Raw genomic sequence first — 26,530 nt, forward strand, 5'->3', positions numbered from 1 at the left:
ATCGTCTCTCTCCCATCCACCCATTACCTTCTTCCCCTTTACCCAGTCTCTCTCTCTTTTTCCCCCTCCCCACACTCTCTCTCTCTCCCCCACAATCTCTCTCTCTCCCACCAGCCTCTCTCCCCATCTCCAGACTCTCTCCTCCCTCCCATTCTCTGCATTTCCCCCACAGTCTCACTCTCTCTCTCACCCCCAATCTTTCTCCACCAGTCTCTCTCTCCCCTCAGTGTCTCCCCCAACCACCCATCACCCGTTCCCCTTCCCCCAATCTGTATTTTTCCCCCTCCCCCAGTCTCTCACAATCTCGCTCTCTCTCTCCCACCTGCCTCTCTCCCCATCTTCCAGTTCCTCTCCTCACTTGCAGTCTCTCTCCCTCACCCCAGTCTCTCTCCCCCCACCCCAGCTTGTTCTCTCCCCGTTCCCCCGGTCTCTTTCATTCCCCCCTTCCTCCAGTCTCTCTCTCTCCCTAGTATCTCTCCCTCTCCCCCTCCCCCTGTCTCTTTCTCTCCCTCTCCCCCAGTCTCTCACTCTTTCCCCCAGCCTCTCTCTTTCCCTGCCCCAGCCTCTTTCTCTCCTTCTCCCCCAGTCTCTCACTCTTTCCCCCAACCTCTCTCTTTCCCTGCCCCAGCCTCTTTCTCTCCCACTGCCCTCCCATGTCTGGTATTTCTGGACCTCACGACTCGCTGTGGGCTTCTCTTGGTCTCTCACTGCTCCCCACCTGATGTATTGTGAACTGAATCCAGATGAGTGAGTAAGTGAGTGAGGGTGTGTGGGTGAGCAAGTGAGTTGTGGGTGAGTGAGTGATTGCTCTACACCCGAGCTATGACTGTAACACTACATTCTACATTCTCTCGTTTCCTTCTCTATGAATGGTATGCTCTGTCTGTATAGCGCGCAAGAAACAATACTTTTCATTGTATGCTAATGCATGTAACAATAATAAATCAAATCAAAATCAAATCAAACAATTCGAATACTGTGGATGAATGAGTGAGAATGTGTGTTGGTGAGCATGGGTGAGTGACTGAGTTAGGGTAGGTGAGTGTGTGAGGGTGGGTGTAGATGGGTGAATCAGGTAGGTCTGTTTAGCTCAGTTTGCGAACTGGTTTGTGATGCACAGCGACGCCAAAAGCGTGTGTTCAATTCCTGCACCATCTGAGGTTATTCAGCCTTCTCAACCTTGCCCCTCGCCTGAGGTGTGGTGACCCTCAGGTTAAACTGCTAACAGTCAGCTCTCCCCCTCAAAGCCAAGAGCAACCTCTGGTCATCGGGGACTGTGGCAACTTTAGATGGTGGATGAGTGAGGATGTGGATGTGGGTGAGGATGAGGGTGTGTGAGTGAGGGTGAGTGTGGGTAGAGTGAGTGAGTGAGTGTGGGTGAGTGAGTGAGGGTGTGAGGGTGACACAATGGTTAGCACTGCTAACTCACAGCGCGAGGGACCTGGATTCGATTCCCGGCCTTGGGTTGACTGTCTGTGTGGAGTCTGCACGTTCTCCCCATGTCTGCGTGGGTTTCCTCCGGGTGCTCCGGTTTCCTCCCACACTCCAAAGATGTGCGGGGTTAGGTGGATTGGCCATGCTAAATTGCCCCTTAGTGTCAGGGGGATTAGCTAAGGTAAATGCATGGGGTTATGGGGATAGGACCTGGGTGGGATTGTGGTCAGTGCAGACTCGATGGGCTGAATGGCCTCCTTCTGCACTGTAGGATTCTATGATTCTATGAGTGAGGGTGAGTGAGTGAGGCTGTGGATGAGTGATTGGGGTTGGGTGAGTGAGTGAGTGATGCTGTGTCAGTGAGTGAGTGAGGGTGTCGGTGAGCGAGTGAGGGTGAATGAGGGTCTGAGGGTGAGTGTGAGAGGGTGAGTGAGTTAGTGTCTGAGGGTGAGAGTCTGAGGGTGAGTGTGAGAGAGTGAGTGAGTGAGTCTCTGAGGGTGAGTGCGTGAGTGAGTGTGAGAGGGTGAGTGAGTGAGTGAGTGAGTGAGTGAGTGAGGGTCTGAGGGTGAGTCTCTGAGGGTGAGTGTGTGAGTGAGTGAGGGTCTGAGGGTGAGTGTGACTGAGTGGTTCAGCCTGTGGCCTGCAGCTACTATATTTTGAAACTTTGTGGTGCGCAGTTTATTTTTGCTCTGATATGAAGCTTCTGGAAAATAAAGTAAGTTTGTATTTCCTTGTTCGTTAGACATTGATCTTAACCCAGCTGTGAATCAATAGCAATCGGTAGTGAGCTGTTTTTCGAGGTCTTGCACCTTTTCCTGCTTGTGTTGAGGATAAATATTTTGTTTTTCCACTTTCTCAAGCTGGAATATGAAAATGTATTCACTTGGGTCAAAGGTACTGTTCTACTGCGTTCTGTGAACCAAATTGCTCAGTCAACGTATCTGGTCACCTGAAGCATCGGAAGATGGGACGGCACAGTGGCACAATGCTTAGCGCTGCTGCCTCACAGCGCCAGGGACCCGGGTTCAGTTCCTGGCTTGGGTCACTATCTGTGTGGAATTTGCACATTCTCCCCGTGTCTGCGTGGGTTTCCTCCGGGTGCTCCAGTTTCCTTCCACATTGTGAAAGACGTGCTGGTTAGGCGCATTGACCCAAACTGGCTGTGGCAACTAAAGGAATTTCACAGTAACTTCATTTCAGTCTTAATGTAAGCTTTACTTGTGACGAATAAATAAACTTTACTGTAGATGAAGCTTGATTGATGGACATAACACCTGATTGATGGTAGATGGAAAACACCCCTGAAAGCTGTGGTAACCGAGAATATTACAAACTCTGTTTAACCTTGAGCTTTAGAGGGAGCTTTACTCTGTATCTAACCCTGTGCTTTACCTGTCAAAGAACAAAGAACAATACAGCACAGGAACAGGCCCTTCGGCCCTCCAAGCCCGTGCCGCTCCCTGGTCCAAACTAGACCATTCTTTTGTATCACTCCATTCCCACTCCGTTCATATGGCTATCTAGATAAGTCTTAAACGTTCCCAGTGTGTCTGCCTCCACCACCTTGCCTGGCAGCGCATTCCAGGCCCCCACCACCCTCTGTGTAAAATATGTCCGTCTGATATCTGTGTTAAACCTCCCCCCCTTCACCTTGAACCTATGACCCCTCGTGAACGTCACCACCGACCTGGGGAAAAGCTTCCCACCGTTCACCCTATCTATGCCTTTCATAATTTTATACACCTCTATTAAGTCTCCCCTCATCCTCCGTCTTTCCAGGGAGAACAACCCCAGTTTACCCAAGCTTTCCTCATAACTAAGCCCCTCCATACCAGGCAACATCCTGGTAAACCTCCTCTGTACTCTCTCCAAAGCCTCCACGTCCTTCTGGTAGTGTGGCGACCAGAACTGGACGCAGTATTCCAAATGCGGCCGAACTAACGTTCTATACATCTGCAACATCAGACCCCAACTTTTATACTCTATGCCCCGTCCTATAAAGGCAAGCATGCCATAGGCCTTCTTCACCACCTTCTCCACCTGTGATGTCACCTTCAAGGACCTGTGGACTTGCACACCCAGGTCCCTCTGCGTATCTACACCCTTTATGGTTCTGCCATTTATCGTATAGCTCCTCCCTACATTATTTCTACCAAAATGCATCACTTCGCATTCATCAGGATTGAACTCCAACTGCCATTTCTTTGCCCAATTTCCAGCCTATCTATATCCTTCTGTAGCTTCTGACAATGCTCCTCACTATCTGCAAGTCCTGCCAATTTTGTGTCATCCGCAAACTTACTGATCACCCCAGTTACACCTTCTTCCAGATCGTTTATATAAATCACAAACAGCAGAGGTCCCAATACAGAGCCCTGCGGAACACCACTAGTCACAGGCCTCCAGCCGGAAAAAGACCCTTCCACTACCACCCTCTGCTTTCTGTGACCAAGCCAGTTCTCCACCCATCTAGCCACCTCCCCCTTTATCCCATGAGATCCAACCTTTTTCACCAGCCTACCATGAGGGACTTTGTCAAACGCTTTACTAAAGTCCATATAGACGACATCCACGGCCCTTCCCTCATCAACCATTCTGGTCACTTCTTCAAAAAACTCCACCAGGTTAGTGAGGCATGACCTCCCTCTCACAAAACCATGCTGACTATCGTGAATGAGTTTATTCCTTTCTAAATGCGCATATATTTAAGAGAGCGGTAGAGCTATAGTTATTGGGGACTCGTTTGTTAGAGGGATAGATAGGAGGTTCTGTGGCAACAAGAGAGACTCACGGATGGTATGTTGCCTCCCGGATGCCAGGGTCCGTGACATCTCCGACCGTGTCTTCAGGATTCTAAAGGGGGAGGGGGAACAGTCACAAGTCGTGGTGCACGCCGGCACCAAAGACATAGGTAAGAGAGGGGACGGGGATTTAAAACAGGAATTCAGGGAGCTAGGGTGGAAGCTGAGAGCCGGGACAAAACAGGTTGTCATCTCTGGTATGTTGCCGGTCCAACGGGATAGCGAGTTGAGGAACAGGGAGAGAGTGCAGTTAAACACATGGATGCAGGGATGGTGTAGGAGGGAGGGTTTCAGCTATGTGGATAATTGGAACACTTTCTGGGGAAGGTGGGACCTGTACCAACAGGACGGGGTACACCTGAACCAGAAGGGCACCAATATCCTGGGAGGGAAATTTGCTACAGCTCTTCGGGGGGGTTTAAACCAATTTGTCAAGGGGATGGGAAAAGGAGTTGTAGTCCGGAGGTCAGTGAGTGTAGTGAGGTACTGGGAAGGGTATCATGGTCAAAGGTGGGTACCAGCAGACAAGAAGGTGGGTTGAAGTGTGTCTACTTCAATGCAAGGAGCATCCAAAATAAGGTAGGTGAACTTGGGGCGTGGATTGGCACTTGGGACTACGATGTTGTGGCCATTACGGAGACATGGGTAGAACAAGGACAGGAATGGTTGTTGGAGGTTCCGGGGTATAGGTGTTTCAGTAAGTGTAGGGTAGCTGGTAAAAGAGGTGGAGGAGTGGCACTGTTAATCAAGGAGAGTGTAACGGCTGCAGAAAGGCATTTCGAAGGGGATCTGCCTACAGAGGTAATATGGGCTGAGGTTAGGAATAGGAAAGGAGCGGTCACGTTGTTAGGAGTTTACTATAGGCCCCCAAATAGTAATAGAGATGTGGAGCAAGAAATTGCTAAGCAGATTATGGATAGGTGTGGGGGTCACAGGGTAGTTGTCATGGGGGACTTTAACTTTCCAAATATTGATTGGAGCCTTCATAGGTCGAATAGTTTGGATGGGGCAGTTTTTGTGCAGTGTGTGCAGGAGGGGTTCCTGACACAATATGTGGATAAGCCGACAAGAGGTGGGGCCACATTGGATTTGGTAATGGGAAATGAACCGGGCCAAGTGTTGGATTTGGTTGTGGGAGAGCACTTTGGAACACTTTCTGGGGAAGGTGGGACCTGTACCAACAGGACGGGGTACACCTGAACCAGAAGGGCATCAATATCCTGGGAGGGAAATTTGCTACAGCTCTTCGGGGGGGTTTAAACCAATTTGTCAGGGGGATGGGAAAAGGAGTTGTAGTCCGGAGGTCAGTGAGTGTAGTGAGGTACTGGGAAGGGTATCATGGTCAAAGGTGGGTACCAGCAGACAAGAAGGTGGGTTGAAGTGTGTCTACTTCAATGCAAGGAGCATCCAAAATAAGGTAGGTGAACTTGGGGCGTGGATTGGCACTTGGGACTACGATGTTGTGGCCATTACGGAGACATGGGTAGAACAAGGACAGGAGTGACCACAATTCGGTGTCTTTTGTTATTGCAATGGAGAGGGAGAGGGCCATGTGGCAGGGCATAGTTTACAATTGGGGGAGAGGTCATTATGATGCAATGAGGCAGGAATTAGGAAGCATAGGATGGGAACAAAAATTGTCAGGGAAAGGCACTAATGAAAAGTGGAACTTTTTCAAGGAACAAATACTGCGTGTCCTTGATAGGTATGTCCCTGCCAGGCAGAGAGGAAATGGCCGAGTGAGGGAACCATGGTTCACAAAAGAGGTGGAATGTCTTGTCAAGAGGAAGAAGGAAGCATGTGTAAGGTTGAGAAAACAAGGTTCAGTTGGCTCGATGGAGGGTTACAAGTTAGCAAGAAATGAGCTGAAAAAGGGGCTTAGGAGAGCTAGGAGGGGGCATGAGAAGTCCTTGGCGGGTCGGATCAAGGAAAACCCCAAGGCTTTTTACTCTTATGTGAGGAATAAAAGAATGACCAGGGTGAGGTTGGGGCCGGTCAAGGACGGCAGTGGGAATTTGTGCATGGAGTCAGAAGAGATAGGAGAGGTGATGAATGAATACTTTTCTTCAGTGTTCACCAAGGAGAGGGCCATGTTTTTGAGGAAGAGAGGGTGTCACAGGCTGATAGGCTGGAGGAAGTAGATGTTCGGAGGGAAGATGTACTAGCAATTTTGAATAAACTGAAAGTTGATAAGTCCCCTGGGCCTGATGAAATATATCCTAGGAACCTTTGGGAGGCAAGGGATGAGATAGCAGAGCCTTTGGCATTGATCTTTGCGTCCTCACTGTCCACGGGGGTGGTGCCAGAGGACTGGAGATTGGCGAATGTGGTTCCTCTGTTTAAGAAAGGGAATAGAAATGACCCTGGTAATTATAGGCCGGTTAGTCTTACTTCGGTGGTCGGTAAGTTGATGGAAAAGGTCCTCAGGGATAGGATTTACGACCATTTAGAAAGATGCAGCTTAATCCGGGATAGTCAGCACGGATTTGTGAAGGGCAAGTCTTGCCTCACAAATTTGATAGAATTTTTTGAGGAGGTAACTAAGTATGTAGATGAAGGTAGTGCAGTTGATGTCATATACATGGATTTTAGTAAGGCGTTTGATAAAGTCTCCCATGGTCGGCTTATGAAGAAAGTAAGGATGTGTGGGATAGAGGGAAGTTTGGCCAATTGGGTAGGTAACTGGCTATCTAACAGAAGTAAGAAGTCTCACAACACCAGGTTAAAGTCCAACAGGTTTATTTGGTCGCAAATAGTCCAACGCCGGCATCTCCACATCATATGGGCGGCACGGTAGCACAGTGGTTAGCACTGCTGCTTCACAGCTCCAGGGACCTGGGTTCGATTCCCGGCTTAGGTCACTGTCTGTGTGGAGTTTGCACATTCTCCTCATGTTTGCGTGGGTTTCCTCCGGGTGCTCCGGTTTCCTCCCACATTCCAAAGATGTGCGGGTTAGGTTGATTGGCCATGATTAAATTGCCCTTAGTGTCCTGAGATGCATAGGTTAGAGGGATTAGCGGGTAAATATGTAGGGATATGGGGGTAGGACCTGGGTGGGATTGTGGTCGGTGCAGACTCGATGGGCCGAATGGCCTCTTTCTGTACTGTAGGGTTTCTATGATTTCTATGATCTAACAGAAGACAGAGGGTGGTGGTGGATGGAAAATTTTCGGACTGGAAACCGGTTACCAGCGGAGTGCCACAGGGATCAGTGCTTGGTCCTCTGCTATTTGTCATTTTTATAAATGACTTGGAGGAGGGGGCTGAAGGGTGGATCAGTAAATTTGCTGATGACACCAAGATTGGTGGAGTAGTGGATGAGGTGGAGGGCTGTTGTAGGCTGCAAAGAGATATAGATAAGATGCAGAGCTGGGCTGAAAAATGGCAAATGGAGTTTAACCCTGACAAATGCGAGGTGATTCATTTTGGTAGGACAAATTTAAATGTGGATTACAGGGTCAAAGGTAGGGTTCTGAAGAATGTGGAGGAACAGAGAGATCTTGGGGTTCATATCCATAGATCTCTGAAGGTTGCCACTCAAGTGGATAGAGCCGTGAAGAAGGCCTATAGTGTGTTGGCATTCATTAACAGGGGGATTGAGTTTAAGAGCCGTGGGGTTATGCTGCAACTGTACAGGACCTTGGTGAGACCACATTTGGAATATTGTGTGCAGTTCTGGTCACCTCACTATAAGAAGGATGTGGAGACACTGGAAAGAGTGCAAAGGAGATTTACCAGGATGCTGCCTGGTTTGGAGGGTGGGTCTTATGAGGAAAGAACTGAGAACAGTACAGCACAGGAAACAGGCCCTTCGGCCCTCCAAAGGTTGAGGGAACTTGGGCTTTTCTCTTTGGAGCGGAGGAGGTTGAGAGGAGACTTGATAGAGGTTTATAAGATGATGAGGGGGATAGATAGAGTGAACGTTCATAGACTATTTCGTCGGGTGAATGGAGTGGTAACTCGGGGGCATAACTATAGGGTTCATGGTGGGAGATATAGGAAGGATGTCCGAGGTAGGTTTTTTACTCAGAGAGTGGTTGGGGTGTGGAATGGACTGCCTGCAGGGATAGTGGAGTCAGAAACTTTAGGAACATTTAAGAAGCTATTGGATAGGCACATGGAGTACTTCATAGAATCATAGAAACCCTACAGTGCAGAAGGAGGCCATTCGGCCCATCGAGTCTGCACCGACCACAATCCCAACCAGGCCCTACCCCCACATATTTACCCACTAATCCCTCTAACCTACACATCTCAGGACTCGAAGGGGCAATTTTTAACCTGGCCAATCAACCCAACCCGCACATCTTTGGACTGTGGGAGGAAACCGGAGCACCCAGAGGAAACCCACGCAGACATGAGGAGAATGTGCAAACTCCACACAGACAGTGACCCGAGCTGGGAATCGAACCCAGGACCCTGGAGCTGTGAAGCAGCAGTGCTAACCACTGTGCTACCGTGCCGCCCATACTTCGGGATGATAGGGAGGAAATAGCTTGATCTGGGTTTCAGACAAAGCTCGGCACAACAACGTGGGCCGAAGGGCCTGTTCTGTGCTGTACTGTTCTATGTTCTATGTTCTACATCCTATCTCTAAGAATCTTCTCCAACAACTTCCCCTCCACGGACGTCAAGCTCACCAGCCTATAATTACCTGGGTTATCCTTCCTACCCTTCTTAAATAACGGGACCACATTAGCTATCCTCCAATCCTCTGGGACCTCACCTGCGTCCAGTGACAAGCAAAGATTTGCGTCAGAGGCCCAGCGATTTCATCTCTCGTCTCCCTGAGCAGCCTTGGATAGATTCCATCAGGCCCTGGGGATTTGTCAGTCTTTATATTCTCTAACAAACCTAACACTTCCTCCCTTGTAATGGAGATTTTCTCCAACGGTTCAACACTCCCCTCCGAGACACTCCCAGTCAACACATCCCTCTCCTTTGTGAATACCGACGCAAAGTATTCATTTCGGATCTCCCCTACTTCTTTGGGCTCCAAGCATAATTCCCCACTTTTGTCCCTGAGAGGTCCGATTTTTTCCCTGACAACCCTTTTGTTCCTAACGTAGGAATAAAATGCCTTGGGATTCTCCTTAATCCTGTCTGCCAAGGACATTTCGTGACCCCTTTTTGCCCTTCTAATTCCCCGTTTGAGTTCTTTCCTACTTTCTTTGTACTCCTCCAGAGCTCCCTCCGTTTTTAGCTGCCTGGACCTAACATACGCCTCTCTTTTCTTTTTGACCAGTCCCTCAATTTCCCTGGTTATCCACGGTTCTCGAATCCTACCCTTCCTATCCTTCTTTTTACAGGCACATGCCTGTCCTGCAGCCCTAACAACTGATCCTTAAAAGACTCCCACATGCCAGATGTGGATTTACCCTCAAACAGCCTCTCCCAATCAAGAGCTGCCAATTTCTGCCTCATCCCACTAAAGTTAGCCTTCCCCCAATCCAACACATTACCCTTGGGACACCACTCATCCTTTTCTATCACTACCCTAAAGCTAACAGAATTGTGGTCACTATTTGCCACATGTTCCCCTACCAAAACTTTGAAGACCTGACCGGGCTCATTCCCCAGTACTAGGTCCAGTATAGCCCCCTCTCTCGTCGGGCTATCTACATATTGTTCCAAAGAACCCTCCTGTACGCATTTTACAAATTCCTCCCCATTCAGAGTCCCAGCTCTCAGCGATTTCCAGTCTATACCAGGGAAATTGAAGTCTCCCACTACAACAACCCTATTTTTCCTGCACCCATCCAGTATCTCCTGACATATCCGTTCTTCCACTTCCCTTGGGCTGTTGGGGGACCTGTAGTATACCCTGTCCTGGGCATGTTTGACAGGGACAGTGTGGAGGGAGCTTTACTCTGCACCTAGCCCTGTGATGTAACTGTCCTGGGAGTGTTTGATGGGGTAAGAAGTCTAACAACACCAGGTTAAAGTCCAACAGGTTTATTTGATAGCAAAAGCCACTAGCTTTCGGAACAGGCTGTTCCTTCGTCAGGTGGGTGGGAGTTCTGATCACAAACAGGGCACAAAGACACAAATTCAATTTACATGAATAATGATTGGAATGTGAGTCTTTACAGCTAATCAAGTCTTAAAGGTACAGACAATGTGAGTGGAGGGAGCATTAAGCACAGGTTAAAGAGATGTGTATTGTCTCCAGACAGGACAGTTAGTGAGATTTTGCACATCCAGGCAAGCTGTGGGGGTTACAGATAGTGTGACATGAACCCAATATCCCGGTTGAGGCCGTCCTCATGTGTGCGGAACCTGGCTATCAGTCTCTGCTCAGTGACTCTGCGCTGTCGTGTGTCGTGAAGGCCGCCTTGGAGACGGCTTACCCGGAGATCAGAGGCTGAATGCCCGTGACCGCTGAAGTGCTCCCCAACAGGAAGAGAACAGTCTTGCCTGGTGATTGTCGAGCGGTGTTCATTCATCCGTTGTCGTAACGTCTGCATGGTTTCCCCAATGTACCATGCCTCGGGACATCCTATCCTGCAGCGAATCAGGTAGACAACGTTGGCCGAGTTGCAAGAGTAGGTGCCGTGTACCTGGTAGATGGTGTTCTGACGTGGGATGATGGCATCTGTGTCGATGATCCGGCACGTCTTGCAGAGGTTGCTGTGGCAGGGTTGTGTGGTGCCGTGGTCACTGTTCTCCTGAAGGCTGGGTAGTTTGCTGCGGACAATGGTCTGTTTGAGGTTGTGCGGTTGTTTGGAGGCAAGAAGTGGGGGTGTGGGGATGGCCTTGGCGAGATGTTCGTCTTCATCAATGACATGTTGAAGGCTCCGGAGGAGATGTCGTAGCTTCTCCGCTCCGGGGAAGTACTGGACGACAAAGGGTACTCTGTCCACCGTGTCCCAAGTGTTTGATGGGGACAGTGTAGAGGGAGCTTTACTCTGTATCTAGCCCTGTGCTGTACCTGGCCTGGGAGTGTCTGATGTGGAGAGGCAGGCGTTGGACTCGGGTAAACACAGTCAGAGTTTTAACAACACCAGGTTAAAGTCCAACAGGTTTATTTGGTAGCAAATGCCATTAGCTTTCGGAGCGCTGCTCCTTCGTCAGATGGAGTGGAAATCTGCTCTCAAACAGGGCACAGAGACACAAAATCAAGTTACAGAATACTGATTAGAATGCGAATCTCCACAGCCAACCAGGTCTTAAAGATACAGACAATGTGAGTGGAGGGAGCATTAAGCACAGGTTAAAAGAGACGTGTATTGTCCCCAGACAGGACAGCCAGTGAGATTCTGCAAGTCCAGGAGGCAAGCTGTGGGGGTTGCTGATAGTGTGACAGAAACCCAACATCCCCGTTTCGGCCGTCCTCATGTGTGCGGAACTTGACTATCAGTTTCTGCTCAGCAACTCTGCGCTGTCGTGTGCCGTGAAGGCCGCCTTGGAGAACGCTTACCCGAAGATCAGAGGCTGAATGCACGTGACCGCTGAAGTGCTCCCCCACAGGAAGAGAACAGTCTTGCCTGGTGATTGTCGAGCGGTGTTCATTCATCCGTTGTCGTAACGTCTGCATGGTTTCCCCAATGTACCATGCCTCGGGACATCCTTTCCTGCAGCGTATCAGGTAGACAACGTTGGCCGAGTTGCAAGAGTAGGTACCGTGTACCTGGTAGACGGTGTTCTCACATGAGATGATGGCATCCATGTCGATGATCCGGCACGTCTTGCAGAGGTTGCTGTGGCAGGGTTGTGTGGTGTCGTGGTCACTGTTTTCCTGAAGGCTGGTTAGTTTGCTGCGGACAATGGTCTGTTTGAGGTTGTGCGGTTGTTTGAAGGCAAGAAGTGGGGGTGTGGGGATGGCCTTGGCGAGATGTTCGTCTTCATCAATGACATGTTGAAGGCTCTGGAGGAGATGCCGTAGCTTCTCCGCTCCGGGGAAGTACTGGACAACGAAGGGTACTCTGTCCACCGGGTCCCGTGTTTGTCTTCTGAGGAGGTCGGTGCGGTTTTTTGCTGTGGCGCGTCGGAACTGTCGATCGATGAGTCGAACGCCATATCCTGTTCTTATGACGGCATCTTTCAGCCTCTGGAGGTGTCTGTTGTGATCCGCCTCATCCAAGCAGATCCTGTGTATACGGAGGGCTTGTCCGTAGGGGATGGCTTCTTGAACGTGTTTAGGGTGGAAGCTGGAGAAGTGGAGCATCATGAGGTTATCCGTGGGCTTGCGGTACAGTGAGGTGCTGAGGTGACCGTCCTTAATGGAGATGCGTGTGTCCAAGAATGCAACCAATTCCGGAGAGTAGTCCATGGTGAGTCTGATGGTGGGATGGAGCTTGTTGATGCCATCATATAGTTGTTTCAGTGATTGCTCACCATGACTCCAAAGGAAGAAAATGTCATCGATGTATCTAGTGTATAGCATCGGTTGAAGGTCCTGTGCGGTGAAGAAGTCTTGTTCGAACCTGTGCATGAAGAAGTTGGCATATTGAGGTGCAAATTTGGTCCCCGTGGCTGTTTCGTGTGTCTGGATGAAGAACTGGTTGTTGAAGGTGAAGACATTGTGGTCCAGAATGAAGCAGATGAGTTGTAAAATTGCATCTGGAAACTGGCAGTTGTCGGCGTTGAGTACTGAGGCTGTTGCAGCAATGCCATCATCGTGAGGGATGCTGGTGTAGAGTGCCGAGACATCCATTGTAACGAGGAGTGCTCCTGGTTCAACTGCTCCATGTGCTTTGAGTTTCTGTAGGAAGTCCGTAGTGTCGCGACAAAAGCTGGGGGTTCTTTGTACAATGGGTTTCAGGATGCCCTCGACATAGCCGGAGAGGTTCTCGCACAGAGTCCCATTGCCCGATACGATGGGACAGCCGGGTGTGTTTGCCTTGTGTATCTTCGGGAGGCAGTAGAGATCTCCAACTCGGGGAGTACGATAGCCAGTTACCTATCCAATTGGCCAACTTTCTCTCTATCCCACACCTCCTTACTTTCATCAAAGCCGACCATGGGGGACCTTATCAAACGCCTTACTAAAATCCACGTATATGACATCAACTGCCCTACCTTCATCAACACACTTAGTTACCTCCTCAAAAGATTCTATCAAATTTGTGAGACACGACTTGCCCTTCACGAATCCGTGCTGACTATCCCGGATTAATCCGCATCTTTCTAAATGGTCGTAAATCCCATCCCGAAGGACCTTTTCCATCAACTTACCAACCACCGAAGTAAGACTAACCGGCCTATAATTACCAGGGTCATTTCTATATCTTTTCTTAAACAGAGGAACAACATTCGCCACTCTCCGGTCCTCTGGCACCATCCCCGTGGACAGTGAGGACCCAAAGATCAAAGCCAAAGGCTCTGCAATCTCATCCCTTGCCTCCCAAAGAATCCAAGGATATATTTCATCAGGCCCAGGGGACTTATCGAGCTTCAGTTTATTCAAAACTGCTAGTACATCCTCCCTCTGAACATCTACTTCCTCCAGCCTATTAGCCTGTCACACCTTCTCTTCCTCAAAAATATGGCCCCTCTCCTTGGTGAACCCTGAAGAAAAGTATTCATTCATCACCTCTCCTATCTCTACTGACTCCATACACAAGTTCCCACTACTGTCCTTGACCGGCCCTAACCTCACCCTGGTCATTCTTTTATTCCTCACATAAGAGTAAAAAGCCTTGGGGTTTTCCTTGATCCGACCCGCCAAGGACTTCTCATGCCCCTTCCTAGCTCTCCTAAGCCCCTTTTTCAGCTCATTCCTTGCTAACTTGTAACCTTCAATCGAGCCATCTGAACCTTGTTTCCTCATCCCTACATAAGCTTCCCTCTTCCTTTTCACAAGACATTCCACCTCTTTTGTGAACCATGGTTCCCTCACTCGGCCATTTCCTCCCTGCCTGACAGAGACATACCTATCAAGGACACTCAGTATTTGTTCCTTGAAAAAGTTCCACTTTTCATTAGTGCCTTTCCCTGACAGTTCCTGTTCCCATCTTATGCCCCCTAATTCTTGCCTAATTGCATCATAATTACCTCTCCCCCAATTATAAACCTTGCCCTGCCGTACGGCCCTACCCCTGTCCATTGCAATAACAAAAGACACCGAATTGTTGATACGATCTCCAAAGTGCTCTCCCACAACCAAATCTAACACTTGGCCCGGTTCATTTCCCAGTACCAAATCCAATGTGGCCCCACCTCTTGTCGGCCTATCCACATATTGTGTCAGGAAACCCTCCTGCACACTGATGCGCGATTAATTCACTCGGGAGGCTAGGTCATACCCGGGAATAAAGGCTTTTATTCGCAACAAGAAAAGAGCATACTGCTTAACAATACTATCCCAGACTAAGGGCCACTAGGAAGTAGCAGTGACCTTTATACTCCTATAAGAAGGCGGAGCCAAACGGAGTGTACCACAGAACAATGCTAACAGGTGGAACACCCCAACCCTAACCCCAACAGTAACAAGAGTAACATATGTACAAGTACCCATAGTGGTAACCATCTATGGTTCACCACACACACACTGCACAAAAACTGCCCCATCCGAACTATTCGACCGACAAAGGTTCCAATCAATATTTGGAAAGTTAAAGTCCCCCATGACAACTACCCTGTGACCCCCACACATATCCATAATCTGCTTAGCAATTTCTTCCTCCACATCTCTATTACTATTTGGGGACCTATAGTAAACTCCTAACAACGTGACCGCTCCTTTCCTATTTCTAACTTCAGCCCATATTACCTCAGTAGGCAGATTCCCCTCGAAGTGCCTTTCCGCAGCCGTTAAACTATCCCTGATTAACAATGCTTCTCCTCCACCTCTTTTACCAGCTTCCCTATAGTTACTGAAACATCTGTACCCCGGAACGTCCAGCAACCATTCCTGTCCTTGTTCTACCCATGTCTCCGTAATGGCCACAACGACGTAGTCCCAAGTACCAATCCACGTCCCAAGTTCATCTACCTTGTTTCGGATGCTCCTTGCATTGCAGTAGACACACTTCAACCCACCTCCCTGTCTACTGGTACCCACCCTTGACCTTGATACCTTCTCCAATACCTCACTACCCTCAACACTGACTTCCGGACTACAATTCCTTTTCCCACCCCTTGTGGTCCCCTCTGGTCAGAGGCTGCTAACGCCAGAATGAGCTGTTTATTGCCACTCTGCTTTCTGCCTGTTAACCAATCTTTAATCGATGCCAGTATATTACCTCCTATCCCAACGCTTTATTTGTGTTGACCAACTTTCCATTGCTGACCTGATTAAAAGCCTTCTGAAACTCCAGGAACACTGCATCCACTTTTCTCAATTATGTTAGGAATATCCTCACAAACCTCCAACATGTTTGTCAAACGTGATTCACCATTGATTAATCCATGTTGACTATGCCCAATCACATCTTCATTCTCAAAGTGTCTATTCCACAACTCCTTGAGAATTAATTATTTTAATTTCCCTCCTTGTGCAGGAAGGTTAGTGAGTGAGTGAAGGGCGACAAACGGGCTATCAGAGTGTCTGAATCATTTCCCTTTGCTAAAAATTATACTTTGAGTGTCAGTCCCTTACGAAACAGAGGCTCTCGTGTAACTTTGTCAGTTGAGCTGCTGAGCTGGTACATCCCAGAGTTTTCTCTTTACATCATTTCCAAACACCAATGTACCTGTGCAGTAAGCGAGGGAACAGACAGGTGGCTTCTTCAACTCATAAACAAAGAAATTGGAGCAGCGTTTGATCTTTATTTCTTGGTGCCAGCGACAGGTGTTTCCACTCCAGTGAAAACAAACTGTCCTCTTTACTATCCCTTCACGCAGACTGGGATGAGATCCTGAAATGAGGAATAGAAAGATTGAAAAGTGTCTCCAGTGTGAATTGTGTTGGACAGTCAATGTCAATCTGATGTAACAGAGTCTGAAATTACCTCTTAACCAGCCTGTGGCGTGTGTGGAGCAACGCCTTACTGGAACAACAGTCTCAGGAATGGTCGAACTACCAGGACTGAAAGGACAATCACACAGTTCGTCGCTGTACTGATGCAATCCAAATAAAAAGAGGCTGCAAATACTCAGCTGGTCAGGCAGCCTCTGCGGAGAGAAACAGAATAACGTTACCCTTTGTGACGAACCATCTTCAGAGCAGAGGAGTTATCACAACACCAAACATTAACTCTGTTTATTTCCAGAGATGCTGGCTGACCTGCTGTATATTTCCAGCATTTTATTTTTGTTATTTCATTATTTTAAGGAAGAGGTGTGTGAAATATTAAATGAGATTAGCTCAGTGAGGGAGGAAATATGAAGATGTTTACCACCCTTGAAAGTGGATATGTCCCCAGGCAGAGACAATTCATACCGGAGGCTGCTGAGGAAAGCAAGGGAAGATGTAACAAAGACACAAAGCATCTTCACCCATCAACTGTGCCTATAGATGTGGAGCTGGAAAAGTAATGACATTGATTAAGAGATAGCCGGAGTAATTACAGAGCATTCAGCCTCATGTCTGTGGTGGGAAAATAATGGGAAATAATGCTGTGAAATAATAGAAATCATCATTTGGGAAGGTTTAAATAAATTTGAGTCAGAATGGATTTGTTCAAATAAGTCAAGTCTCAATAACTTGATTACATTGATTGGCAAAGTAACATGGAGAGTTGATGAGGGTAACATATATGATATAGTCCACAAGGGTTTTAGCAAGAGCTTTGACAAGGTCAAACAAGACTCACTCGTCAGGAAATTGGAAGGAGAGTTGGATGCCAATTGTCTCAATGTCAGAAGCAAAGGGTTGTGGGTAGTGTGGTTATTGAGATTGGAAGGTTATTCCCAGTGGTATTCCAGAGGGATCTGTACTGAGTTCCTTGTGTTCTTGTGGTCGTGTCAATGAAATGGAATTAAAAGTTGGGGACATGAATAAGATGTCTGCAGAAGAGATGAAAATTGTTCATGCGCTTGATAGTGAGGAAGAAAGCTGTAAACAGCAGGAAGATATCGATGGATTGGTCAGGTGGGTAGATGTGTGAGCAATAGAACTCAATGTGGAGAAGTGTGAGGGAATGGGTTTTGGGAGGACAAACACTGGATGGAGAACACACAATGAATGGTGGATATTGAGGTGAGTGGTGGAGCAGAGGGATCTTGGAGTATATGTCCACTGATTGCTGACAATAGCGTGACAGGAAAATAAGGTGCTCAAGATGATGCTGTAGAGATTTTTCTTTATTGATCAAGGACATGATTAAAGAACAAAGAACAAAGAACAATACAGCACAGGAACAGGCCATTCGGCCCCCCAAGCCCGCGCCGCTCCCCGGTCCAGGATTGAATCCTGAATCCAGGATCCCCGCCCAATTTTCCAGCCTATCTACATACCAATATCCTATCCACCGAGCTGTCCCTCACAGCTACGATGCTTTGTTCATTACAACCTATTAACTCACCCCCACCCCCCCATTCCAGACCATGTGATCTCCAGGGAGAGGCGAAAACCCAGAGTGAAAAACCCCAGGGCCAATATGGGGAAAAAAAATCTGGGAAATTCCTCTCCGACCCCCTGAGGCGATCGAAACGAGTCCAGGAGATCACAATGGCCCCGATCGGAAAATGCTTCCCAACCCTAGTCATTTCCACTTCCACGAACACCATATGAATTCCCTGCCCCCGAGACAGATTAGAAGAGGAAGGAGATGTTTCTCTAATTGTATAAAACAATTGTTAGAGCACAAATAGAGTACAGTGTACAGTTCTGGTCACCACATCACCAAAAGAGTCTGGTAGAGACAATTGATGAGGATGGGCGGCACGGTGGCACAGTGGTTAGCACTGCTGCCTCACAGTGCCAGGGACCCGGTTCGATTCCTGGCTTGGGTCACTGCCTGAGTGGAGTTTGCACATTCTCCCCATGTCTGCGTGGGTTTCCTCCGGGTGCTCCAGTTTCCTCCCACAGTCCAAAAAGATGTGCGGGTTAGGTGGATTGGCCATGCGCAATTGCCCCTTAGTGTCAGGGGGACTAGCTAGGATAATCATAGAAATCCATAGAAACCCTACAGTACAGAAAGAGGCCATTCGGCCCATCGAGTCTGCACCGACCACAATCCCACCCAGGCCCTACCCCCATATCCCTATATATTTACCCACTAATCCCTCTAACCTACGCATCTCAGGACACTAAGGGGAATTTTTAGCATGGCCAATCAACCTAACCCGCACATCTTTGGACTGTGGGAGGAAACCGGAGCACCCGGAGGAAACCCACGCAGACACGAGGAGAATGTGCAAACTCCACACAGACAGTGACCCAAGCCGGGAATCGAACCCAGGTCCCTGGAGCTGTGAAGCAGCAGGGCTAACCACTGTGCTACCGTGCCGCCCCAATAATACCGTGTATTGTTGTACCTGTTAATTCTCAGATACTTTCGACCAGTTTACTTACTCAAAAGTTTTATTCCGGTGCCCTTATTTGCAAGATGGACAAAGGACAAACACAAGTAAAGGTTCAATAAGTTTATTAATAATAATAATACTATTAACCCTTAATTTACCCACATAAAACAAGAGGATACCCCACATTCAAGTATGCTACATGCAAAAATGGTTTGGTTAAACTATAGGCTCGATTCTCTGAGTCCCTCTGGTCCATCGTCACGAAGGTGAGTCTCAATGGCAGCTTCTTCCTTTCTTCCTTCTCTGGTCAGTCTTCCGAATGGTCAAGGTTGCCTCCCTCGTTGAGTCTTCACTGTGCTGGTTTGTCCACTTTCCTCTCCGCCTTTCTACGAACTTCTCTGGCTTCCGACCAATGAGGTCCTGGGAGGGGGTCCCAATATCCAGTGGTTTCTTGACATCTGCCTGACAGGACACTGGGGCCCACCCCAGGTGTCCATCTGCATGGTGTTGCTTACATATAACCTGTTGTCAGATAAGGTAACTGCAGGAACTCTAGATGACAGAAAGCCTGGCCTGATCTGGGCTTCGAACAATAGGCTGGTGCATTTCAATGGGGTGTGATGATATCTTGCTGAGTCTCAGTAGAGTGCAATGATCTTTGATGGGTGATTGATGGGCCAGGCCCAGACATGTTCCTGTGTCTTCTATATTTGAGTTTCGTCAAGTCTGGCCTGCCGAGGTTTGACTGTGTTTGATTTTAATATGCCCAATTCTTTAATTTAGGATATCCAATTTAATCAGCCTTAAAACTAGGCCCTGATTATAGTTCCATAGTATCTAACCCTGAGCTGAACCTTTCCTGGGAGTGTTTGATGGGGACGGTGTAGAGGGAGCTTTACTCTGTATCTGACCCCGTGCTGTACCTGTCCTGGGAGTGTTTGATGGGGACGGTGTAGAGGGAGCTTTACTCTGTATCTAACCCTGTGCTGTACCTGTCCTGGGAGTGTTTGATGGGGATGGTATGGAAGGAAAATTAGACTGTGTCTAACACTGTCTTTTACCTGTGCTGGGAAAGATGTTGGAGACAATGTAGATGGAGATTTACAGATCTATACCCGTGCTCTATCTATCCTGGCGACAGTGTAGAGGGAGCTTAACTCTGCATCAAACCCTGTCCAGAGAGAGTTTTACACTGTACCGAACCCAATACTGTACCTGTCCTGGGAGTATTCAATGGGGACAGTGTAGAGGGAGATTTAATCAAAATGTCTCCTCAGATTTACCAGCCTCGAAAAGATAGATCTAACAAGTTGGAGACAGTTTATTTTCTAAAAGTGGATCAATCTTGGAGATGTGAAGGCTTTAGAGAAATTAGAGTAACAATATCAGAAACAGAGGGCCCTATTTTTGCGAAAACGTGGTAAAGTCGGGTGAGAGGCCATTATCGCGATCCACACCCGTGTCCGTGCAGATTGCCACTTTACCAAAACCCGGGAATGGCAGCAATCCACTTTGCGCCCAAAACGGGCGCAACAGCGATTTAAATGCATTTGCATGAATTTAAATTGAATGAATGAACTGCCCGCCCAACTTTATCAGCATTTTCCCCTTTACCACCGCGTTTGCCGATCCGGAACCGCGCCGTAATGGACCTGCTGAATAAAAGTCTGAATCAGGCGCTTCATCAGTGAGGGTCGGCGAGGAGGAAAGCGCATGGCATCCGACGGCCTCCGCTACTCACGGGTGTCCTGTTGTTGCGGCCATTTTGCTGTCCCAGGTCGGTGGCGGCTCTGCGAGTGTGTGGGGGGGAGGGGGGGCTGTTGCTATGCACGATCTGCGATGTTTGTTCAGCAGCACGAACCCGGGTCTCAGCACTGACCTCGGGTCCTGCAGTGCTGCTGGGCCCTCGCACCACAGCTCACTTCAGGCTGAAGGATGTGCACAAAGCCCTTGCAGATCGCACTGCTGCAGCCTCTCAACGTTACCAGGGGCTGTGATTGTGTGGAGCATGTGGCTGGGGGGATTGGGGGGCATGGGGGGGCTGTGATTGTGTGGAGCATGTGGCTGGGGGGATTGGGGGGCATGGGGGGGGCTGTGATTGTGTGAAGCATGTGGCTGGGGGGATTGGGGGGCATGGGGGGGGCTGTGATTGTGTGAAGCATGTGGCTGGGGGGATTGGGGGGCATGGGGGGGGCTGTGATTGTGTGGAGCATGTGGCTGGGGGGATTGGGGGGCATGGGGGGGCTGTGATTGTGTGGAGCATGTGGCTGGGGGGATTGGGGGGCATGGGGGGGGCTGTGATTGTGTGAAGCATGTGGCTGGGGGGATTGGGGGGCATGGGGGGGGCTGTGATTGTGTGAAGCATGTGGCTGGGGGGATTGGGGGGCATGGGGGGGGCTGTGATTGTGTGGAGCATGTGGCTGGGGGGATTGGGGGGCATGGGGGGGCTGTGATTGTGTGGAGCATGTGGCTGGGGGGATTGGGGGGCATGGGGGGGGCTGTGATTGTGTGAAGCATGTGGCTGGGGGGATTGGGGGGCATGGGGGGGCTGTGATTGTGTGGAGCATGTGGCTGGGGGGATTGGGGGGCATGGGGGGGCTGTGATTGTGTGAAGCATGTGGCTGGGGGGATTGGGGGGCATGGGGGGGCTGTGATTGTCGATGTGCTCGGGGCAAGCAGCGTTGCATGACTTCCACATTTGTTCACTTCCACCTCCCCCCAACCCACCTCCCCCCCACCTCCCCCTCACCTTTCAGAGTGACGAGATGGCATTTGCAATGCCACCATTCGACCTTGCTGTTCTCTTGATTGCTGCTGGAGCTGAGGAGGAGGACATCGAGGAAGAATTGCGGGCCCAGGAGGCCCGGGCCGTACCACCTGCAGGACCGGAGAGAGACGACCATCAGAGGCAGGAGGCGGCCGCCATTCACCCAGAGCGGGGGCTTCGGAGAAGGAGGGAGCAGAGACCCCGGCAGTTCCGTGCACGAGTGCCCTTCGAGGAGATGTCGGACACCGTGTGCCGCCGACATCTCCGACTCCGAAAGGATACCGTGCGACACCTGTGCGACCTGTTGCAGGACCTGGTGCCTCGGGGCAGCGGGGGGTTGGGAGGGGGGGGGGCGGGGGTGGGGGGGCACCCACTCTCAGTGGCTGTCAGATTGATGGCCGCTCTGAACTTCTATGTGACTGGCTCCTTCCAGAGCCCAAGCGGAGATGTCTGTGGCATCTCCCAGTCTTCAGTCCACACCTGTGTCAAGCAGGTCACTGAAGCCCTGTCTGCCCGGGCTGGGCAGTACATCAAATTCAACCTGGACCAGGCCCATCAGGAAGCCCGGACTGCGGGGTTTGTTGTAATTGCGGGGATGCCGAATGTGCAGGGGGCGGTCGACTGCACCCATGTCGCCCTCAGGGCCCCCCTACAGAATCCACGATGATTTGTTAATAGGAAGGGGTTCCACTCCCTGAACGTACAAATCGTGTGTGACCACAACATGACCATAATGCACGTCTGCGCCACACAGCGTGCATGACAGCTTCATTGTAAGGAGCTCGGACATCCCGCAAGCATTTGAGGAGGAGTCCAGGCTGCGGGGGTGGCTCCTGGGTGATATGGGTTACCCGCTTCGGACATGGCTGATGACGCATGTGTGGAGGCCTGTGACTGAGGCGGAGACCCATTATAATGAGGCCCATGTAGCATCCCGCGCAACAGTAGAGAGGTGCATTGGGCTCCTCAAGATGCGATTCCGATGCCTGGACCAATCCGGAGGGGCCCTCCAGTACAGCCCCCTGATCTCCTCCCACATAGTGGTGGTGTGCTGTGCCCTGCACAATCTGGCTCTGCAGCGAGGGGACCTCTTGGAGGAGGAAGAGGATGTGGAGGATGACCAGCCGGACGGCACTGGAGAGGTTGACCAGCAGGAGGAGGAGGAAGGGGAGGAGGAGGAAGAGGAGGATGAGAACACCTTGGAACACCTGCCAGGTGGTGGAGGGCTGGCATCTCAGCTGAGGCATGCGAGGGTGGCTAGGGAGGCCCTGATAACCAGGCGGTTCAGTCGCTAGGGGATGGTGATTGTGGGTTCCATTTCCCCCCTGCCCCCCACCCCCGAAAAATGCCTTCCATTTATCCTGCACATTGTCACAGCAGAGTGGTGGGCCTGGGTACTCTGTGTTCGCGATTTGTTTCCAGGCAGGAGGGTGATGACAACTCGCTGAGCACCATTCTGATGATGCCCTGGTGCAAACCAGTCTGACTGCTGCCTGAGATCCACATGCATGCTCGCACCTGGGCCCACGCCTGTCTAGTGGGTAAGGGATCCAAAACCCCCATACAGGGCCCTGGGGCGGGTGGGTTGGGGGACGGGAGGCTATCGCTCGTGGGGTACGAGAGACCAATGGCTTCCTTTCCTCAGTGACACCTCATTGAGGGGCCGCCCCAACTGATCTCACCATGAGGCATCCATCAGGTGATCATCAATGGGGCAGGAATCCTCTTCGAAACAACCTCTTCACAGGTGGTTGGGGTGAAAAAACATTTATTTACAATAAAGGCGTTCAGATAAACTGGTGAAACACAGAAACTTGTGAAAAGAAAACACTGAGGTGCCGACAGTCCTTTCTAACGAGTGCAGCCCGTCACCCCCGCACCACCTCAGAGCAACTACAACTCCCTCACCTTACGCTGCCTCACACTGCGCCTCAGTGACTCCCCAGAATGTACATCGGAGGTGGAGGGGGCCAGCTGCTGACCTCGCCCCGTGGCCTGTGATGCGCGTGGCCTCGCCCCGTGGCCTGTGATGCGCGTGGCCTCGCCCCGTGGCCTGTGATGCGCGTGGCCTCGCCCCGTGGCCTGTGATGCGCGTGGCCTCGCCCCGTGGCCTGTGATGCGCGTGGCCTCGCCCCGTGGCCTGTGATGCGCGTGGCCTTGCCCCGTGGCCTGTGATGCGAGGCCCTGGACCTTGAGGGCCCTGGCCGGCTTCCAGGTGTCTGGGATGTTTCCATGACACCCTCTTCATCCCGCTGCCCCTGAAATGCCACACTGTCAGGAAGGGGAGAGTCAGAAGGTGTTGCCATAGCCACAGTCTCCTGGCTGGAAGGCCCCGGCGTGGGCTCGCACCCTTCCTCCTCCCTTGGGGTCCCTTTTGGCCCCTGGGTCACTCCATGGGACACAGGTGCTTCTGCAGTGAGCTCCAGAAGCTCCGGCGTCACCTGGCACTGCCAGTCCTGGAGGACCATTTGTGCCTTACCCATGGTGGTCGACCCCTCTGCGATGGCCACTTGAGTCGTGGGCCATCTCTCAATGGCCGCAGCAAGTGCCCTGTGAGACTGGGCCATGCTCTGCAAGCCCTCAGCCCTGGCCCTCTGAGACTGGGTCACCTTCTCAAGGGTTGCTGCCATTGCCCGCTGTGTCTCAGTGCTGTCCCTCTGGGTCTCCTGCAAGCTCTCGAGCCTCTCAGCCATGGGCCGCAGAATCTCAAGTCGCCTGCTCACAGTCCCTCTGCTATGACCTGCTGTGACTCGGTCATTGCTTGGAGCCTGTCACCCATGGTGAGGATCCCCTGCCCCAGGCTTTCCACTGCAGACGCCACCCTTGCAGTGTTGGCATTGGAAGCACGCATGACAGCCAATAGCTGGTCCACCTGAAAGCCTTGGGAGTCCTCCCAGCAGCCTCGCAGTTGGTCCAGTGTGGCCGTCAGCCCCTCCTGCATTCCCTGGCTCCGTTGCTGCATCTCCAGCAGCTGAGGGAGAAGTGATCTCAGAGGCCCAGCATGTAGCCTGGGGCCAGCTGTGTCCTCACCTCCAGCAAGCCCCCGCATGCCAGAGGCCTCGGACGTTTCCTCCTCCACCCGATGTACATCAGCAGCTGTGACCCAGAAGCCTCAACACTAACCGGACCCACCGACGTGTCCGTTTCTGCGATGGTGGTTTGTGAGGTAGAAGCTGATGGATAAACGGTGCCTCCCTCGGAGGTCCCTTCACCCATATCCTCCGAGGACTCGTCTGAGCTCTCGTTCCCAGGATGGATGGGAGCTGTATCCGGGGCCTGCGGTCCAGAAGGCCCTGGGGCGTCAGGATCTGTCCCTGAATCACAGGACACAAGGTTAAGTGCAAGGGAGGGAGAGGAATCCGGGAGGCCAAACACACGAATCACATGGCTCTCTTGAACATAGAACACTGAACCCAGACGATTGCATCACAGGGACAGGCCCTTCGGACATCCAACCCTGTAGCGACCAGGCTGCCCATCTGATTTGTTTGCCCCCATATGCCTCTGTTCCCATCCCATTCAGATAGCTGTAGAGATGCCCCTTAAATGTCCCTGTAGTTTCTGCTTCCACGACCTCCCCGGGCAGTAAGTTTCAGGCACCCACTCAATACATCTCCTTTACTCCTTGCCCCTTGCACCCGAAACTCGTGCCCCCAAGAAGTTGCCTCAAAGTGAGTGCAGGAATGACAGGTGCTCACGTCTGGATGGCAGACCGACCATGCTGTCGCTAAGAGCCCGCGTCTCCCCATCTCTGGTGAGCTCCAGCGCCCGCTCCTTGGACGGGGTGAGGACCTGGAGGTCTGGCTCACCACCCCCTGTCTTCATCCTCTCACGGGTATTGTGCTCGGTCTTCTTCTGTGGAGACAGAAGGAACCATGAAATAAATGGTGGCGTGACTCATGCACAGAATCAGGTGGTGACCCTTCGAGGGCAAACACAGTGGGGCTCATTGGGGGGAAAGGAAGGAGGTGCTTGGGGGTCAGGAGCTGGAAGCATGCAGGCTGCTGGGAATAGGAGGATCTGGGGGAGATATGGGGGAGCATGCTGAATGGGGTTCAGCACTCACCTTTGCTACCCGGATGAGGTGACTGATTTTTTTCCGGCACTGCCTCACGGTTCGGGGGGCCAGTGCCTTGGCACTGACCGAGGCAGTGACTGCCTCCCAGGCCGCATGGTCATCAGCCCCCCTGGGTCTGCGTCCTCCTGGGAGGAAGAGGGTGGCCCGCCTCGCCTCGCCTCAGCTGCATCCAGCAGCCTCCCCAAGTCGTCCTCAGAAAATCGGGGGCTGGTCGTGCGCACATTGTCCTGTACTGCCTGCCTGTCCTGCCTGGAGTTTTTTATGGAGCTGCCCTTCGTTAGGGCAGATCAGCTGCAGGCAGTTTGACAGAACATTCCAGCAAGTTCCATGCAGTTTGCTTGTTAGCATTGGGGGAAAGCAAGTGAGCACTTGCAGGTGTGCTGCTGAGGGAGGGGGGGTGGGGGGGGGGGGGGGGTGGGGGGGGGTGGAGGGCGGGGGGAGGGGGGGCGGTAGGGGGAGGGCGGGGGGCGGTGGTGGTGGATGAGTTCCTCAATGATTAGCGACAGGGGAGAGAGAGGGAGGTGTCACACAGCCATCGGAGTGTAGGTGGGATGGGGCCTTGTGCGAGAGGGTCCGGGCTGGGAGTGAGGGGGATCACTCTGCCTGATATCTGTAGGGTGAAGGGGGGATCTCTCTGCCTGAGATCAGTGAGGGGAGGGGGAGGGTCCGCTGCCACTCTGCCTGAGATCGGTGGGGGGAAGGGCGGAGGTATTCGCAATTGTTCTGGGTGGTGGAGGGTGGGGGGATAGGTGGGTCTGTAATGCTGTGTGGGTGGGGCAATGTCTGTGGGGGCGAGGGGGAGGCATTACCCGGCCCGGGAGTGATGTGACAGGCGCGCTTTTTCAACTTTTTTTCCAACTGCACATGCGCAGGTCAGAGCTCCGATCGTTTCGGCCGCGCTAAGCCCCGCCCACAGCGCGAATGGGACTGGAGATGGCTGACAGCGTATGGGGGGGGGGGCCTGAAAGCAGATTTCTAAGTCGGATCTGCATTACGCCCAGATTCGGCACTTCGAATGAAAATGGTAAAATCAGGCCCAGAATCTCAGGTTCAGTGTAAAATGCAGCAGTTAGTGATATCCTGCTGCCAAATGTGAAT

General features: G+C 51.2%; 1 protein-coding gene across 1 annotated transcript in view; it reads right to left on the reverse strand.

The window, feature by feature from the left end:
- The window catches only part of LOC144486752 (uncharacterized), a gene marked incomplete at its 5' end in the record, with an annotated part of 241,995 nt that extends 217,365 nt beyond the window's left edge, over positions 1–24,630 (reverse strand). The window contains 3 exons of the mRNA XM_078204779.1: positions 15,872–16,036; positions 16,130–16,292; positions 24,487–24,630. Of these exons, the coding sequence (XP_078060905.1) occupies positions 15,872–16,036; positions 16,130–16,292; positions 24,487–24,630 (472 nt within the window). The remainder of the gene's footprint in view (positions 1–15,871; positions 16,037–16,129; positions 16,293–24,486) is intronic.
- Between the last annotated feature and the right edge of the window lie 1,900 nt (positions 24,631–26,530).

This window comes from Mustelus asterias, unplaced genomic scaffold (genome assembly GCF_964213995.1).
Source record: "Mustelus asterias unplaced genomic scaffold, sMusAst1.hap1.1 HAP1_SCAFFOLD_448, whole genome shotgun sequence".
Lineage (NCBI taxonomy): Eukaryota > Metazoa > Chordata > Chondrichthyes > Carcharhiniformes > Triakidae > Mustelus > Mustelus asterias.